General features: G+C 41.0%; 2 protein-coding genes across 2 annotated transcripts; both read right to left on the bottom strand.

The window, feature by feature from the left end:
* Positions 1-1,031: 1,031 nt before the first annotated feature.
* Positions 1,032-2,498, bottom strand: LOC122045334 (peroxidase P7-like). The gene is made up of 3 exons (XM_042605513.1): positions 2,229-2,498; positions 1,935-2,126; positions 1,032-1,863 (listed from the first exon to the last, which is right to left on the bottom strand). The coding sequence occupies exons 1-3, from the start codon at positions 2,433-2,435 to the stop codon at positions 1,312-1,314; spliced, it is 951 nt and encodes a 316-aa protein (XP_042461447.1). The 5' UTR covers positions 2,436-2,498; the 3' UTR covers positions 1,032-1,311.
* An 8,377-nt stretch (positions 2,499-10,875) lies between these two features.
* LOC122045333 lies at positions 10,876-11,740 on the bottom strand. The gene has a single exon (XM_042605511.1). The coding sequence runs from the start codon at positions 11,735-11,737 to the stop codon at positions 11,081-11,083; it is 657 nt and encodes a 218-aa protein (XP_042461445.1). The 5' UTR covers positions 11,738-11,740; the 3' UTR covers positions 10,876-11,080.
* Positions 11,741-19,901: the final 8,161 nt, after the last annotated feature.

Genomic DNA, 19,901 nt, shown 5'->3' with positions numbered 1-19,901 from the left:
TAGGAGTGCCAAAAATAATAATGGACACCATATTTTTACTCCTTTTAATTTTAGAAATTCATAGAAACTGAAATGAGTGCAATCGGAGCTTTCTAGATCGATCAGTAGGTTTCGGTCAAAATCCACTGATGGACCTAGAGAGCTCCGATTGCACTCATTTCAGTTTCTATGGATTTCTAAAATTGCAAGGAGTTCAAATATGGTGTCCATTATTTATTTTGGCTTTTTTTATAGATGTTAACAAGCAAAATCAAAGAATCGGCAAAAAAGCCCACGTTGAGCCTGATTTGGACTCAAATCAGGCCCAATGTGGGTCTGATATGAAATGATATCAGGCCCACGTTGGGGCTGATATGGAATGATATCAGGCCCACGTTGGGCCTGATATGATTCAATATCAGGCCCAATGTGGGCTTTTATGCCGATTCTTTGATTTTGCTTGTTAACATCTATAAAAAGCCAAAATAAATAATGTACACCATATTTGAACTTCTTGCAATTTTAGAAATCCATAGGAACTGAAATGAGTGCAATCGGAGTTCTCTAGGTCCATCAGTGGGTTTTGACCGAAACCCACGGATCGACCTAGAAAGCTCCGATTGCACCCATTTCAATTCCTGTGGATTTCTAAAATTCCAAGGAGTCCAAATATGGTGTCCATTATTTATTTTCCTTCTTCAAATGTATTAAAATGTGATTAAAAATTGACTAATGTTATTCCTATCTTCTACGACAGAGAAGAGAGAGAAGAGAGAGAAATATAGTGAAGAAAAGAAAAATAGTAGAAAAGTCAAATTATCAGGAGGGTAAAATAGGAAATGCTTTTAAAAAGTGCCCTCTTTGACAAATATCAAAGTAATATACGCCTTTTGATAAATTTAGATTTCCACGTGCGTCCTTTAGTAAATTGTCAAAAATCCTTTTATTTAAAATTTCTTTTAATATATTATTTCCATAGATTCTTGATAGTTAAGGAAGCAAAAAGAGTAGAAATCTTACTATACTGCTTTCCTTTTTAACTTCCAAAAAAATATATCAAAAGAACTCGAAGAAATCATCTTTGATTGAGAGCGAAGCATTTTATTCTCATTACACTCCCTTTATTCCTCCATCGTATTTCTATAAAGTTTGATCACTTTTAATATTCTCAGCATTATTTAATTAGTTGCTTCGAGAGTTTCAGCCTTGCCAAAATGATGAATCTGATCTATTTTTGATTGAATTATACAAAATTAAATTAAATCCGAACCCAATTCCCGATCCCAAAGTAAGCAGCGTAAGATCTCATCTCAAGGTGGATGAAGGAATCGATCAGTTCCACCTCCGGCAGTTCGTCCTGATCTCTCCACTGGAGCCGGTGAGGGGGCTCATGTCGCCCATCTTGACCATGGCGGCGGCGAAGTCGGTGAAGAAGGCCGTCTGGCTGACGCTGTAGCGGCGCACCAGGTAGTCGTACTGGCAGCCGTCGAACAGCTGCTGGTCGGAGTGCAGCAGCCCCTTGCGCGCCACCAGGTTCCGGTAGTACTCGTTGTCGAAGACCAGCGGCGTCCTCACGTCCAGCGGCGCCGTTAAGGAGTCGCCGCCGGAGGCCTCGCAGCCCAGCTGGCGGACTGCGGCGAACCCGGGGTCGACGTCGGTGTCGTTGTAGATGTGCTGGCGGAAGTTGGCGCAGCGCGCCTGGCCGATGGTGTGGGCCCCGGAGAGCGCGATCATGTCCCCCGCCGCCAGCCCCTTCGCCCCAAAGGAAGACAACAGAGTCGAAAGGCTCGCGCCGGGCGGCGGCAGGTTCTCCACCGCCGCCCTCTGGCTAGCCGTCCGCGCATCCCGCCGGCCCAGGTACACCGCCCAGTATGGGCCTCCCAGCTGCGATTTGATCAAAAAGAATCCAACCAAAAATCTAACCATGTGACGAACTAATTAATCAATTTAATTACCACGGCAACGCTGTCTCTAGCGGCGAGGGCGACGATATCGGCGCAAGACACGGTCCGGCTGCACTTTGCTTCGACGCTGGATTTGATGGCGTCGATGACCTCGAATCCCCGGAGGGAGTTCACGTTGGGGGCGGCGTTCTTCTCGCCGGTGAAGCTCGCGGTGTCGTCGAGGAGAACCGAAGCGTCGCAGCCCTGAATTCATTATATTAATCAATCACCGTTTTTTTTTTCTTCTTTGATATCTATCTCTCGTTTGCCAACAAAACCAACGGCGACTCAAGGAAAGAAATGCACATTCACGAAGCAATCATGGAAGAAGAGGCGAAGCAGAGCGGCGCCCAACGCCGGATCCTGAGACAGCGCTTGGTCCACGATGCGGCGGACGAGGGGTTGAAGGCCGGGGCAGGAGGTGGAGTAGTATTTATGGGAGAGCCGGGAGGCGGCGGCGGCCGCGGAGACGACTAGGAGGACGAGGAAGGCGGCGGCGGCCCGGGATGACATGATCGTGAAGTGTCTAGCGCAGTGCGGCTCTGCTTGCTTTATATCTAGCGTCGTGACAACGCACAAGATAGAACAGCTCAAAGCGGTTTTAGTTATAAAAGAAATGGACACGGCCGCCTAACGCCATCGCCACGTGAGGACCGACGACCACCAGATCTATTCCGATTAATCCGCCGAATGAATAGATAATTACTAAGAGTTGCCGAAATCCTCAGTTCACGCGTTGAATGGAGGCGATCGGTCCACGTGATGAAGATGATGAATTAGCGAAAATGACAGTAATTAATTAAAGGTGGCTACGGATTCGATGTGTTCGTAGACGTCGTTTTGTTCCCTTAATTGACTGCTTAGTACGAAGAGCCGGAGACGGTGGTCAAGCAGAGGCGGTGGCCTTCATTTGAAGATAGTTTTTCTTCAAGTTTGTCTCATTATAAATGATACGGCTAAAAAATAAGATAGGATCCAGAGTTAAGGATCGAAGTGGAGAAGGTCGATTGATACAATGGTTAAAGTTAAGAAATAATCAATAATAAGAGGTAATCATGTTATCTGACTCCGAGCGGACGTTTGTCCTGCATCAGCTATCATAAGTCTCAAGACACGATCGAATGTTTTTTCCGATTGAATCCCTCATCCGATGGATCTCAATTCCTCCTAGATTAATTAGACCCTCTAGATCTACAACCCGATCGGATTGGACTCTTTATTCGATCGAATATCGAATCCTCAAGATATCTAACCTTTCGTAGTCGATCAGATACAATGTCGATGAATCTTCTAATAAATAAGATAGGATCCAGAGTTAAGGGTCGAAGTGAAGAAGGTCGATTGATACAATGGTTAAAATTAAAAAATAGTCAATGATCTTATCTGAAAGTTGAGGAGACGGGTGTTGGAGACGTGACACTCCTGTTGACCTTCGATGAACTTCGCTCTTGCCCATAACATAAGCAACGTCAGTGCCGGATCAGGGAAGGGATCTCCGGCGATAACCCTCCGACGCTCAAGTCAAGTCTCCGGCGAAGTAAGAAGCAAAGAACTGTAGCGCAATAGTAGAGATCGCGAGAAAAACATACATCCGCCGATGCTTGGATATATAAGGCTCCTGTAACATGTGTGCATGCTTCTCAAAACGGGCATGCTGCACTAAACCTTCTTTAAGAGACATGTCAATGAAGTGCCCCTGACACAGTACCTTAACGAGTCGAGCATATATCTGAAGTGATAATGGAAGCTTCCGTTGTACGATCTTCTGTCTGACCATGCCGCCCGTGCGACACTAACTCCCAAAAGGATGTCGAAGGATATCCTGCAGTGTCTGTTGCTCAGCCGAACGGGGTGACCGCTCGGCTGAGAGTTCCCTATCCTAGTGTCGTCCGTTACTGGGCCGAACGGGATGGTCACTCGGCTAGAGTCTCCGTTATCTAGCTGATGAATCTACTACTTGACTGAACAGGATAGCTGTTCGGCCAATACTTTCACTGTCTAATTGCCTGCACGTGTACCTTGACTGAGCGGGGTAGGCGCTCGGCTTTAGTAGTGTTGTTCGTATGTGGTCTGCTTGGTTATGACTCTATTCTGTTGATGTTCTGAGTATTGTTGTAAGGTCGAGTGGGGTGGCCACTCGGCATGCTTCCGCGAACACTTGGCGCGCATTCCTGTCTTGAGCGTCTTAGCTCAATTGGTGCCCGAGCTAGTGATGATGTCGGATCGGACCTTTTATATCTCGGTGGGAGAATCACTCGCCCGCCCGACCAGTGATAATGGGGTGTTGACCGTCTTGACTTTGACCTCCATTATGACGGAGACATTTCTTAAGGTGGATCCCTCATCACCGCATTAGTCAATAATAAGAGGTAATCATGTTATCTGAGTCCTCCCATAAAAATAGGATAAGGTCGGCTGACGGATTCTGAACGGACGTTTGTCCTGGATAAGCTATCACAAGTCTCAGGGCACGATCAAATATTTTATCTGATCGAACCCCTCATCCAATCGGATCTCAATTCCTCCTGGGTTAATTGGACCCTCTAGATCTACAACCCACCCGCACTAGACTCCTTATTCGATCGAATGTCGAATCCCCAAGATGTCTAACCTTCCGTAGTCGATCAGACCTCGTTAAGGAATGACGCTCGATCGAAGAATAGAAGAAACTAAGCTGGACCATCGTTAAAGTATATCAACCAATAGCCCAATATCTTATTTTGTCGTCTTGCATGGCAGTTGTCAAAAAATCATTGAAATATTCCCTGTATGATTTGTACAACGAAAGTTTCCATCATGTAGACACAGAGGTGACAAACATAATTTATAAAAAAACCACGGTATGCTAGATTGATTGGTCCTATTTTAGAATGCATTGATATTCATACATAGAGAAAACAACATTATATAACGGGTAGGAGTATAATCGAACCGAACTAAGCCGAACTCTTGAATGCTTGAATTTGATTAATTTATAATCAAGTCGAGTTAGAACTTTATTCAACGAATATATTCATAGCTCACGAGCTTTTATCGAGTCTAAACAAGATTAATAAATATAAATTATAAATTTAAATATTGATTAAAAAATAAATTATGTATTTAGAGAAAATTAATATTCTTATTAAAATTTATAATTTTATTCTAATAAATAAATTTAAGATAATTATCTTTATTAAAATTTTATTCTAATAAATAAATTTAATATAATTATCTATATTTTTCATAAATAGAGTGTAAAATTTATAAATTTAATATCAAAATTATTATTTTTTTATTTAAAAATTGATTGAACTTACTAATAAACATATTCACGAGCTAATGAGCGAGTATTATAAAGCTTGAACTTGATTTATTTATCTTAACGAGTCTCATTAAACGAGCTCAAACAAGTTTTTATCAAATCAAGCTTCAAATAGCTCATATGCGGTGATGTGGATAGGTATCAAGGGCAGAGGAGTGATTAATGGAGAGTAGGGGTATTTTGGTCAATTTACTGTAGCAACCCATTTTTAGGATACTGTTCACAACATGAGGAGGGGCTCTCTTCGAGCGTTTAGACCCAGCCGCCAAGGACTTCTTCTTCCCGGGGGACGCTCCTCGCCGATGAGAGGCTAGGCTCCGGCTGCTCCCCTTTTCTTCTCTAGTCACTCGTCCTCCCTTCTCTCCACCTCCTGTGTTGCTGCCATCGCACGGGAGCACGCTGCCAGCGCGAGGGACCGACACCAGCATACACAGCTGCGCTCCGACCACACTCCTACTTGCCTCCTTGTCGCAGCGACCAACCATCACCGCCGATGAGGCATGCCCTGATTCCCCTTCCCGCCGAGCTCTGGACGCTTCATTTTCTTCGAGCCGACGCACCTCTTCTTCTTCACCCTCACAACGCCGGCGACAACCCTCTCTTCTTTCTCGTCCTCGCAGCGCTCCTTCTTCCTCCTCGCAGCGCCGGCCATAGCGACGACAACCCTCTCTTCTTCCTCCTCCTCGCAGCGCTTCTTCCTCCTCCTCGCAGCAACGATAGCCTTCTTGTCCCCCTTCGCCTTGCAACGCGGCCACTGGGCGGTTTGCCGCCATCTGCTCCCCTCGTCCTCGTCGTGATGCCGTCGCTGGACAAGATAGGCGCTGCTGCTGCCTTCTCCCTCACCGCCGGCTGCCACCTCTTTTCCTCTCCTCGCGATGTAGCTACCGAACAGCCTTGCGAATGACAACCACGTCCTCCTCGCATCGACCATCGCTTGACGCCATCTCGCTGTCGCCTCGTCACTGGCCGCCTCTTCACCGACCGTCGGCGCTGTTGTCGGCACCTCAGATCGGTCGTTCTAGTTTTCCGACGCTTGACCCACAGTGTCGTAAGCCTCCGATGTCGATTGGGGCCTGAGCCCTTGTCATTATGTTCTGATTGGACTGGTGTGATGCTTTTATGTTCCGACCTTCGTGCCGCCATTGTATCTCGGCTCACGTGCTGATATTTTTGTCCTGACCTGCGTGCCGATCTCGTTTCTCGGTCTGTGCTGATTTCATATCCTGGCTTGCGTGCCTGTCTCGTTTCCCGGTCTGCGTGTCGATGTCTTATCCCGGTCTACGTACAAGTGTCTTATCCCGGTCTGAGTATCAGTGTCTTATCCCGGCCTGCGTGCCAATCTCGTGTCCCGCCCTGCGTGTCGAATTCATGTCCCCGCCTGTGTGCTGATCTTGTGTCCCGGTCTGCGTGCCGATTTCATGTCCCGGCCTACGTGCCGCTAATATCTCCCGACCTGCGTGGCGGTGTTTTATCACGACCTGCAGCTCGTCTTCCGGTCTCATGCCGTGTCCGACTTCTCGTCGTCAGATCCAGTTCGCCAGCCTGCTCAGAATCATCTACTCTTCCAGGTCACGACAATTCTAGCCGCCTCCCATCCGAGGGCGCCCCCTGGGCCAGGGTACGTTTTCTGTTCATATTCTATGCACATTTCATTATTTTATGGCTTAGTCTGGTACTCATATATTCGTTGGATCTGCCTCGACTATTGGGGTACCGGGGGCCGGGTCAATCCGGTCGCTGGCTGCAGGTAGTGTTGACCAGAGGACTTTTGAATACTTGGTCAATACAGAAACCATCTCAGCACACCCCCTCCGGGACGTCGCGACTTCGTCAATATTCTCACCACCTCACCCGACGGTCCGTCTGACTCAGTTTCCTGACGAGATCATGCGGTTTGATTCATTTACACCCTCTAATAAGAGGTCTCCATCTACATGTGCAAGAGAGGGCAATGTTATCAGAATTCACTGTTTATCATCACCATTTTTCATTCTCTTATGTAACTCCTTATCTGACTTAGAGTATCAGAGTGTCCGCGTCAGGATCACTCGCTGATACAGTTAGTAACGTTTTCTCCCTTTTTCATTCTTCTTAACACACATGCTTGCACATGGCACGAGATTCCTCATGCTTGGAGTCTTCCTGTGGTCAATCTCAAAGTCACCTAGTGAGTACGTCAACTTGTCCGATTTCAAACAGTAGTAATAAATACATTCTATCGATCCAGAGGATCATCATGCTAAGAGAGGAAATCTAACAGCAGGTAGAGTTTTGGAACAGATAATTAGAGGCATTAGACGGAAAGTGATTTTCTCAAGCAACCGATCAAATCAAGAAAGCAACCGGAAAGATGAATCCCAGCTATATAGCACTCTGTCAAGAGAGAGCACACTTAGCGTGGAAGTAATTAATGGGAAACCTTGATAGCTAGGCCTTCTGGTGCTTGACAACTACAAAATCACTGAACTTTTATTTATTTATTAAAAAGATTATTTGAGGGATGAATTGTTTTTCTTGTGCATGACAAATTGGATGGCATAATGAAGAATATTGGCACTACCTCATAGACCACTTGCGTGGGTCAACTGCATTCTCGATTCACAGGTGAAGGAATTTGATCATGATCAACGTTGGTGATTGAAAGAGAGATCGAGGGGTGTTTGATTTAGGGAAATAAGAATGTTGAATGAGAATAGTAATTATTGATTGTCATTGTTAATATTTGGATTATATGAATGGAAATATAAATAAGGAAATGAATCCTTATAATTGGATAATGACTCATTCTCATGCCTCCTTCAATGAGTCATTACTCTATTTTCAACAATCAAAATATTCTCTTATTGTAAAAATAGCCTTGACCTAAAATTAAAATTTCCCATTAATATCAAATATCAAAATATATTTATTTAATTTATCTTTTGATTCTATTCGAGAATCGAGGCGATGAAAGCTGGGGACGTGACATTCTTGTTGACTCTTGACGGACTCCGAATTGAAGGAACCTGCAACCACAGCAGCGTCAGTGTCGAGCCAGGGTGGGATTCCCCGGCGATAGCCTTCCGATGCTCAAGTCAGTCTCCGATGATGTATAAGCGATGAAACAAAGAAGCAGAGTAACAGTATATAACAATGATGCACACTTTACTGTAGCTACTGTTATTCTGCTTCTTTGTTTCCTCGCTTATACACTGCCGGAGACTGACTTGAGCGTCGGAGAGCCATCGCCGAGGAACCCCACCCTAGCTTGACACTGACGTTGCTGTGGTTGTAGGTTCCTTCAACTCGGAGTCCGTTAAGAGTCAACAAGAGCGCCACGCCCCCCAGCGTCCATCGCCCCGATTCTCGAACAGGATCATCTTTCATATCATTTTCTCTCTTCTTGTTCTCTCTCATCATATTTTCTCTCTCCTTATTTTATCGCATACTTTCTCTCTCCTCAATCTCTTCCATCACACTCTCTTTCATCCTTTTTTTCTCATTACACTTTTTTTCTCATCATAGTTTCTCTTCCCTCAATCTCTCCAATCAGACTCTCTTTTTTTCTTTTTTTCTCATCGCACTTTCTCTCATCATGCTTTCTCTTTCATCATACTTTCTTTCTCCTCAATCTCTCCTATCACACTCTCTTCTTTTTTCTTAACACACTTTCTCTCTCATCAATCTCTCCCATCGCACTCGCTTCCTTTTTTCTCATCACACTTTCTCTCTCATCATATTTTCTCTCTCATCATACTTTTTCCCCTCAATCTTTTCTATCATACTCTTTCTCCTCATTTTTTCTCATTACACTTTCTCTCTCTTCATCCTCTCCCATCATACTTTCTCTTTCATTATATTTTCTCTCTATCTTCTCTCATCATGTTGTCTCTCATTACACTCTTTTTTCTCATTTTTCTCATCACACTTTCCTTCTCTTCATTTTTTCTCATCACACTTTCTCTTTGATCATACTTTCTCTCTCATCATATTTTTCTTTCACATTTAATTTTTTCTTTTATTTTCTTTTAAGGGTAAAAAAATTTGATTTATTCCGATAGAAAATATTCAACTAACCAAACATTACTTCTAAGAGTGATATCCATATTCATACTCATTCCATTCCACAATACTATAATTCTCATTTCGATTCATATTCCTAAGAAAGAACCAAACGTCTCCTGAATCTTACTTCTTACTGCATCGAAAAACAAGTGTCACCGAACAAATAGATAAGATAGATCTTTGATCATCTAAATCTACATTTAAATGATTTAATTATCATCTTCCAAATTCCTCGACGTGGTAATTAATTGGAGCAAAAAAGTGACGCCTTGAGGGTGGGCCAATATTTATTTATTTATTTATTTTTTTTTTGAAAGAGGATAAATAATGGGAGATTTATCCTAATGTAGCTGGCCTTTGCAAGAGAGAGATCAAATAACTAATAATGTATTTTATACCTATTAAAAATTCATCTCAAGATCTATGAGAATATCTCCAATACAAGCTTGTATTTTTAAAGGTTTGTAAAATTAAGAATGCTCAATAAAAAAACTTTAATGAGTGTGAAAATGAGTTTTGAGATTTTTTTTTTTTTTTGAAAGATGGAGTTATTAATCATTAAAAAAATAATATTATATGTTTGACTTTTTAAATAATTAAAATATTTTAGTTAATAGTGAAAGTTATATTTGGAAAAAATATCCATAAGTTAAAAAAATACAAATACTATAATTAAATTAAAATTTATAATTAAATATAAATAAAAATTATAAATTAAATTAAAGATCAAAATTAATTTTAATTTTAAGTAGAAATTATATAGAGATATTAAATAAAAAAATAATAAATAAAAATATACGTAGAACTCATTAAAAAAATTGTACTTAGGTTTTTTTTAATTATGAAGAGAATAATAATTTTTAAATTTTTGATGTGACATTGGTATGATATATTAGAAATTACAAAAATATTTATGGAAATATTTAATTATTGGAGATGCTAGCAACTACCATACATGTACTAACTAGGCCAATATGTAAGAGCTGATAATTAAGATGCTCTTTACAAATCCAACTAAATAAGCAATATCTAATCTTTTAATGGCCAAAAAAGATTAACATATGATGTGGCAGAGACGTCACTTAACTCGATCAACATAGAGTCAGATCAATCAAACTCAGAATTGAGTTCAGATTAAACCGATTGACCTAAAAAGTGGAGGCATGCAACTCCAATCTGATCCGAATTAAGTTCGATAGGAGACTTGACTAGGCTAACTCATTTCTTTTCATCATCTTCTTCTTTTTCTCAAGGATTGACTTGCATGTTGGAGAAGTTACGTCAAAGTTCATCTTAACCTCCCTTTTAATTCTTTTCGATGTTCATAATTTTCTTAATGTATTTGTCATTGCCTACCATCTTCATCGAAACCGGACATGATTTTTAGCGGGATCCCCCAAGGTTCCTCATTGCTCGACCTCTAGGAGCCAACCCAACAAGAGCCTATCCAACTGAAGTCGATCTAACCGGAGCCGATCCGATAGGAGCTCACTCAACTCATATCTAACCTACTAGCGGTGTTTTGTTTCAATCCTCTTGAGATCCAACCCTTGATCTCAACCGGATCAACTTGCAAACTAATTAAATTAAACTATGCGACCTGCATTTGCTAACACAGTTATTAATAATTCCGAAAACCCTACAATTATTAATTAACAAGGGAAGAGAATAAAATCCAGCATTATGCACACTTGATTCTTAATTACAATATTATCTCAATTTCTTATTCCAATTTCAAAACTTGCGGCGGTACGGACATGGAGGAATAGATCCGAACTGAATTTGAACGGTCCTGATGGCTAGAGAACTTTCATCGTACGATGGCGGATGCGACCGCGTGCGCCCAACTCTTCAGCTGGTCCTTCAAGTTCACCCCGCCGCCGGCGGCGGCGGCTTGGAACCGCCAATTGTTCAGGAGATCCGCCTCCGGTCTCGTCTCCCACGCCTCCGATAGGTAGGGCCTGGCGACGGAGACGGAGCCCGGTGCGTCCCCAGCCTTGTTCCTCCGGAGCCCCGGCACGATCTCCAGCAACCGGGGGTCGGCCTCCTCGTGGGAGAAGGCGAAGCCCAGATCGATGAGCCCCTTGAGCTCCTCGAACTCCAGGTCCGTCAAGCTCTTGCTCTTCGTCCTCCTCAACCTCCTCCTCTTCTGCCTCCGGTCGCCGTTGCCCTTCGCGTGGGCGGCAGGGGGCGCGGGGAAGAGGGCCTCCGGCGGGGCCTCCTTCCTGGACAGGATGGCCCTCAGCTGGGGCGGTTGGATGGCGAGGGAGGCGGAAGGGGCGGGGGCGGACTCGTGGCTGAGAGTGCGGCGGAGGCGGAGAGGCTGACGAGGCCGCGGATCTGCCGGTGGCGGAGGCGGCGGCGGAGGAGGAGGTGGGAGGAGGATTTGTTGGCGGAACCAGTAGAGATCGAGGAGGTGGAGCACGTGCGCGGCGGCGTCCTCCATCGTGGAGGGAATTAGTGGCATCGGTGGCGGAGGAGCGTGCGAAGGTAAGTAATAATTATGGTCTGAATTAGATGAATTAATTAATTAGCACATTGTTTTTTTGGTGGGTGGGTCGTCGTTTTCTTTGTCGATGAGATGTTGGCGACTACAATACAACGACGGAGACAAAGTTTCAGTCATTTTTTCTAATTAATAATTCGTCAAAGTTAGGACTCGATTCTTAGATGTCTAAAATTGGGGAAGCGTCCTACCGCTGCACCATTGTCATGAGGCTTCCATAGGATATTTTTTATATAGTAGTGGGACGGATAGATGACTAGTGACCAATATGGTAAATCAGGAAGCATTTATGGAAGCTGATTCAAATGGCTAGCATTCTTAGATCCGCTTCTCACCGGAGGGAAAATCCTTAGTTAAGACTCGAACCTTAGATACCTTGGTTATCCATTGGAGGGTCTAACCATGTCACACATTCTTGACATAACGAGAGGAAGAGACAGATGAAGAAAAGTAAACAAAAATAATTAATGACCACCTAAACAAGGCATGGAGAGGGATAACCAAATTGAGCATGCTAAAAAAATTTATTTGTGCATTCACTAATGTGAGTTGTACTGGAGAAGATTGAAGATAATAAAAACCACATATAGTTTCTTCTTGGAGCAGAGTAGTTCATGTTGCACAATCTTTTATAAGATGATGTCAGTGGAATTAAAAAAAATATCATTATAAATGGCAAATTGACTAATCCAGAGTAAATTTTTTAGTAATAGAAAAGATATAAAGAGTACTATGTGTGTCAAAAAGTTTGATTGGATGAATAGAACTATGTGTTTATTTGTAAATCTAAGACATTATCTATTTGTATAACGCCAGACTTGTTGTAAGCCATTGCTTCTATAGAGTTGTAGTTCCAAAATTTTAGTACCTTCTGTAGTTGAGGACTCTAGGGCCCTATATATAAAGGGTGATTATGACAAAGAGTGTTCCCAGATAAGTTGTTGTAGTAATCTATTGCCATGAGGGGGAGAGTGAAGGTCAAGACGAGTATGCTAAACCACCATTAAAATTTTAGTCATACCTCTTGCGGCATTCATAGGCAAAATGTCTTGCAGAGAAAATAAATTTGACAACAACCTCGGCCTCAAATAAATTTGACAACATTCTCAATCTCGTACTCATCCTTGCCCTCGGCCTCTTCCACCTTGATTGTGTAGGTTAAATTTGACAGAGATTGCTTCAAAATCTTGCTTCTGGTCAGGTGGACTAAGAGATGGAGAGAGTCTTAAATCCTCTAAAATTGGGCCTGGAGGAAGGCTTTTCATTTGGGCTCAAGATAATTTAGTTGAGTTTAATTGAACCTTCTTTCATCATGAAGATTAATTTGCATGTTTGTGCACAAGAAAGATTGAAAGAGAATGGACCCAAACAATCCTGTGCATCTTTAATTCATAATTTTAGATGTATTTTTACTTGTGTGATTCTATGTTGAATAAACTTGATTCAGAAGAAATGTAAATTGGATATAAATTGAATTCTCATGCATTATATGAATTTACATACCAGTATTATTTCACTATATTATTTAAAAAATGTCTTGGATGTTGCAATTTTGTTGCAAGAGCATGTCTCGCCTTCAGCCTCAGCATCACACATTCTTCAATCTCTCCATCGCCTTATTCCCCTCCTCTCCCATCCAGGTTTTGAAGTGCCAAGCCGTGCCGCCCAAAACTGTCGAAATTGATCGTTCCGGTGAGGAAGCGAAACCGGCACAATAGGTGGACAAATTTCGCCTTCGTCATCCGCCCGTGATCGACGCCTCTGTGCCGCCGGAAGCATCGCAAGACGCTTCCGGTGGTGGCGGAGGCATCGCGACCCTCCAGAAGCGTCCCACGACCCTCCAAAAGCGTCCCACGACCCTCCAAAAACATCGCGTGACGCCTCCGCCGCCGACGGAAGTGTCGCACGAGTGTTGCTCGTGGGACTTGCGACTAGCAGGATCACGAGATCACTGTTGCAAAAGAAAAAAGATTTAATTAATTAAATAATTCCCAACTAGAGTGTGATATTTTGAATAAGCTTTTATAAACTCTAATTAAATTATTCCTATAAAATATATAAAAATATATTTAATTTTTTTTTTAAAAATTATTAATTGATATTATAAAAAAATTCTTTTTTACGGTTAATTTATTTAAAAATTCTAAAAAAATAAAAATTTCTAATAAATCATATTTATATTCTGATAATTTTATTATTATTATTTTATTTTATTTGCTATTTAATTGATATTTTGATTTTTTTACTATTTTAAATATATAAGATTTAAACTAATAATTAATTAAATGAATAAACAATTAATTTATATAATTATGATGTATCAATTTTAATTCGAGTAATTAATACATCTTTAAAGAAAACTATATTTAATTATTTTTTCTAACAGTTCAAACAACTTATATAAAATCAATATACAACTTATTTTTAAATTATACACAATAAACATATTTATCTAATAATTATTATATATAAATAAAAAAAATCAAAACTGTATCGGCACGGCAAGATACGATACTGAAACCGTATCGTTCCGGTCAGGGACCGAAGCCTCAGCACGGGTCAAAGTTTTAAATCTTGCTTCCATCTCTTGGTCGCCTTATGGATGAGTTAACCAAGGTCGAGAACTTCTTAAATGGTAACTTGACATAGACATTCATTTCTTCACAATTTGATTCATCTGATTTTTTTTTTTGTGTGTGGCTGGTGTCTATTGCATATGCCAACCAAAGGAAGGTTATAGTTGCTATTTTAGATTTGAATGATGCACTAATTGCTTAAAGTAGGAGTAGGAAGGGACTAAATTCATATTACAGGTGAAAACATATGGTCACATCAAAAGGCATTATCCAAAGAGAAAGGTAGAAACTTGAAGGAGTGTGCAAATAATAGAGGAAGAAGATGTTGTTGTTGTTGTTGTTTTTATCATGTTAAGGGAAAACATGCTCCTTCTATAGTCTATAGGTTCAAGTCTAACTTGTATGATACTGTACTAGGAGGAAGTTATTTGACATATTTGATGTAAGTATGACTAAAACTATAAGTTTTGGAGATAACAGATAACCTAGAAGCGCTAGGGGGGAAAAAAAAATCTGATTGCTTGAGCTGGTCAACTTCATAGGAATATGACTACTAGCCAGCTAGTAGTGGAGTTCTGGATACACATAATAAAGTTACAAAAAGACCTATGTCATTTAGAGACATTTAGATTGTGTGATGCATTTCAAGATATTAGATTGGCAAAAGAGTAGATTTTTCTGTCATTTGTAAGTGGAGGCATCTAGAGGATCTCCTTTTGTAGTCACCTCTATCAGGTCAACTATGCATGGGTTTACTAAGATGAAGTTAGAAATATTGATTAGCTTACTTTGACTCGTGCATATTTGTGGAGCAAGTCTACAAAGGAGAACTACGTTGTAGTTTGACCTTGGATTGTCAGATGGATAGTGGAGCAACATCTCACTGAGACAGAGATTTGTAGGTCAATGAGATAGTGGATGGGATGCTGCACCACCGCCACTGTGTGTCTAAGTTTAGTCGCTTGGTATTGGACCAGTTGCAGTGTGGATGGGAAAATCTGATTTGATTCTATCAGATTTTCGGCTGTGTTAGCTTGACTTCTTAGTGTTAGGAATTTTCACCGGAGTATTCAAAAGCATACAAGATTTTGTGGGTCCATTTGGAGATTTAAAAAAAATAACATGCTTGTAGATAAGAGAGCTTTCTTTTTACAAAGAGATTTTCTACTTTCCTCTATTGGTGCTGAGAAAGAAAAGAATACAAATTAGCTTGAGATATATTATGCATAGTATGGATTTCAAATATAATTTTGTCTTAAACTAAATAGATTTAGATTCTCTCCGTGGATGCAAGTCTATAAACCACAAAATAATTCATCTTTGTGCTTCTGTTGTTCTCAAGGGAGATAAATATTTCATTCTGTAGACTTGTGGTGGAGGTTCTTATGCATTCAATAGACATTATATTTGAATCTACAAATTTGTGTAAGATGGCGAATTCCATCCTCTATTGAAAACACATGTTATCGGAACACTAACAACTGATGATTAGTTTTTCAGTAAACACAACTCATATAGCATGTGCAAACAGCATCATAGCTGGTTTAATGGAGTAATGTTCTTGGTTGTTTACTAATTGTGCAGAGACAAGTTTCAAACAAGGGCGACAGTGAGCCCTAACCTTTAGCCGAGTTGACACCAGTTGTGCGAGGAGCCTTCAGTTCCACATCTGTTGTTAAAAAGCAGCATTTGGACGGTGCTATATTGTAAAGTGGTGTCTCACTTGGAATACTTTTGCTGTTGTTTGCATGCCCCAGGATTGAAGCATTCACTACCGCACCTTTAGCCAAAAATCAAAGATCCAAACTGGGATTGTCTTGTTGCAGTGGCCTTAAACAGCCATGACAGTGCGGCATAAAGTCCCATCAGCATCAGGTACATGAAATGGATTCTTCATCTTTTCCCTCCAAACAAAGGCCAACAAGTACACTACATATAAAGAAAATCATAAATTATATTGAGCTTTAAAATAAAATCTTTTCCATCCAAACAAAGGGCAACAAGTACACTACATATAAAGAAAATCATAAATTATATTGAAATTGAGGATGGCTGCTTGGACTCGTCTTCATCATACCAACGAGGGCCGTTGTTTCACTCCTCTCAATTCAGCACTGTGCGAACAGAGGGCGAAGTGTTCCATCAATGGTGAGTCATGACAGCGTTAGCGTATAAAAATCCTTTCGACTGCATTATCCTAAAAAGAAAAAGCAGAAAAAGATACCAAACGACAGCAAACTCAAAAGAAAAGAAAAACTAAAAAAGAAGAGCAAAACATTTTAAAACCAAGCTTCGAAATAATGAACCATTACATTATTTGTGGCAGAAGTCTCCATTTCGAAAAGCAAAGATAAGATGAGACGCGTATAGCTTGCTCCAATCGTCAACGTAAAGACTTTTCTCATCCATCCTCACCTTTTTGTTTTTTTAAGCAAAAGATGATAATTCTTATCTCGGAGATTGTTATTTCATACGATTTAGAAGGGAGATAAATTATGAAAAATTTATTTAGCATAACGACCGTTTGCATAGGATTAGATGATCTACTATGTATATCATATATAAATATCAATTGCTTTGGGTTTCAATATTGCACAGCACTTATCCATGCGATTTACAGGCTGCTCAACAATGCACTCCACTATCCCATGCAACTTTTGGCCGCGTTGCTGTCGAGTTTTCTGGTCCTTGTCCACAAAAATATTAGGCGAGCTTTGGGTCGCAACGCAACCCAATCGAACCAAGCTATGCTGCATTTCTGGGGCTCCTTTATCCACTTATTTTGCTAGTGGAATATCTTTTAGTTGGATCGCCATTTGTTTATATAGTTTTGTTCACTCACAATTGGTTGATGTGGACCAGTTGTGTGATGGGGTGGTAATGACGGGTGATGGGTTATCTGAAAGTCGTAAAGCGTCGGACGACGACCTGGCCGGCCACGGCCACGCTGAAGTGGTGACTAGTAAGCAGCAGCGTCAGCAACGACGACGACGGCGAACGATCATCGATAAGCTTGTGACCGACCGATCGACTTTAGCCTTCCTAATGCATTGTCATTTGGCTTTAGATGGATATGGAGATGCAGCTAGCCTGCAACTTAATTAGGACTAAGAGAGAATGTAGTTGAGTCCAATTTGTGGAATATTAAGTTTTAGAAGATTATTTTCGATATTCATGTTCGAACCAACCATTCAATAGTTCCCGCTGCGTATGGACCTCAGAGTGGCTTGGCGAAGAGCCACGCCCACTCGAGCACTTCTCTCGTGTTCTGCTGTAAAGCCCACCGGAAGGTTCATAATTTTAACTCGAGAAAAACATGGTTTTGACTTATGTTGTCCAATGAAAGAACTTGGCAATTAATCGTGTTGATAGCTCCATGAATTGACCAGCGGGTCTTCCTTCCAATTCTCTAATTCTTTAGAGATAGATAGAATCTAATTGTTTGTGATGATTAGGAATTAGTCACGATGTGATCGGACCTAACGCCCCCCTTGATATTTGACCGATGCTAGTTGTATTCAAATTGTTGGCTAGAGATCTCCCTCCCCCTCTCGTATTTAAGCCTCGGGGCGGTGCACTGCACGGCCATTCATCGCCCCTCTCCTCTCGCAGGCCTGCCTTTCCTTCAAGCCACGGTCATGACATGGCCACCACCAAACTGGCCCTGCTCCTCCTCTTTGTCCTGATCAGTACCGGCGGTGTCTCCTCCAGCAGGCCACACCCCGCTTCCTCCTTCCCTGCTGGACAAGCTGTTCGGGCTCAGCCACTCGAGGGCAAGGCAGCTGCTGCCTACCATGTGTTTGCCACTAGGCGCGTCCCGCCGTCGGGCCCTAGCAACAGAGGGCACAGCGCGCCGCACCGCCACCTGCTGCGCCTGCCTGGCCTGTAAATTAAGGAGGAAGGGAGGAGGCAAACCTGCTCTCCGATGAAATAAGGCCTCCTTTTTAATTCCTCGCATCTCGAATTTTGTTCTTGTTTTATTTCTTTGATTTTTGGCAGAGTTTTGAGGTATAGATTGAGCATCAAACGATCAGTACATGCTTCTTCGATTTCTAAAACTTCTGGCCTTCTCTCAATGTTCCAAGTGTTTGCCACTGATTTCAGCTCTGAATTATCTGCAGCATTGCCTGAGAAAATGGCGGGCAATCCAAATTCTTGGAACTCTGTTTAAGATTCATAAACTTAGCTTTTTCTTTCAGCTCAATTTTGAATATCCAATAAAGAAGCAACCTATATATCTTTGCAAAAGAAAGAAAGAAAGAAAAGGAACCATATGATCGATCGGTCTCTTTAAAAACATCGACATCCGATAAAATTGAAACGATAGGGAGAAGGTTGATGCGTGTGACACTTGCACAACAATTACACAAACCGGACGAGAGAACGATGCAAATCATCCTCCTCCCAGCAATTCACTCGCTATCGAAGAAAAATAGGAAGGTGACAAAACCGGTGCCTTTGTCCCTCTTTAGATGCTTCAAAAGGCTCCACAAATTGAGTACGAATCAATGAGCAAGTTCCACAGACAAGTTTTAAAGATGGGTCGTCGTCATCATCATCCATTTATGAAAACAAGGCCCCTTGGTTATTATCTTGAATGATGATTAATCAGAGTGGCAAAAACCTTTTGTACAATTTTTCCTGAGCCAAAAACTTTTCTTTTAGAGAATACCATCTTTCTAGACTATCGATCTCCCTCTCTTGTGGTGGAGTCAGTTTTATTCATTTTAGATTCAGTTTGATTTTGCTCGATTATCTTATCAAAAACATCTGAACAACTTAAATTTTAGCGTTGGGTTCAGCTATCCTTGTCGAGTACTCTCTTGCTCTTCTCAATTTTTTTTTTAAAATTTGTCATTAGCTCTGCCTTCCGCGGTTGATTCTTGATCCATATTCCGCGCTTGTCATGAGAACTTAGTAGTGGATTGACTATATAGTGTTTGTGTGTTTTAATATATATAAAAATTATTATTAAAATTTTAAGCAAGTTAATCAATAAAAATATTTATAAATTGTCATAAATTTTGTACAAAACGAATTGAACTCATTAATATTCAAACTTATTTAGTTGATAAATTTTTTAACTATAGAATAAATGACATTGATGGCTAGCTGAGACAAGCCAAATATCAACTTTATTTGTGAATGTTAAATGTGCAATAAATTAATTTCAAATACTAAAATTTAAACTATTAAACTGATATATAATCACATTCCATATATTTAAATTATCGTCTTCTGGTAGCCTGGGCAGTTTCACTTTGCTGAAAGGTGGCGGTGGCTTCACTCACAAGCGTCGTATGATTCCAAATGGGGCGGTAAATGAGTTAAGGTGTTCGAGTTTGATAAAATAATCTAGTGAAATCAAATCCGAATTTAAAGCAGTTAGAATGATTACTTAAGTTTAACTGGATTTCTTTTTATAAACTTAAATTTAATTTGAATTTTATTCATTTAGATGATATTATTTGATTATTTAAAATATTTATATTTTAAGTTTGATTGTTGAGTTTAATAATATAAATTTATTTATTCATTTTAAAGATTTT

This window comes from Zingiber officinale, chromosome 2B (genome assembly GCF_018446385.1).
Source record: "Zingiber officinale cultivar Zhangliang chromosome 2B, Zo_v1.1, whole genome shotgun sequence".
Classification (NCBI taxonomy): Eukaryota; Viridiplantae; Streptophyta; class Magnoliopsida; order Zingiberales; family Zingiberaceae; genus Zingiber; species Zingiber officinale.
Note: the sequence above shows the minus strand (reverse complement) of the source record. Positions and strands in the feature narration are given on the sequence as shown.

Coding starts and splice junctions, on each gene's coding strand:
- LOC122045334 (XM_042605513.1), bottom strand. CDS start 2,435: ATGTCATCCCGGGCCGCCGCCGCCTTCCTCGTCCTCCTAGTCGTCTCC. Junction 2,127..2,228: donor TCCATGATTGCTTCGTGAAT/GTGCATTTCTTT, acceptor TAATGAATTCAG/GGCTGCGACGCTTCGGTTCT. Junction 1,864..1,934: donor CTAGAGACAGCGTTGCCGTG/GTAATTAAATTG, acceptor ATCAAATCGCAG/CTGGGAGGCCCATACTGGGC.
- LOC122045333 (XM_042605511.1), bottom strand. CDS start 11,737: ATGCCACTAATTCCCTCCACGATGGAGGACGCCGCCGCGCACGTGCTC.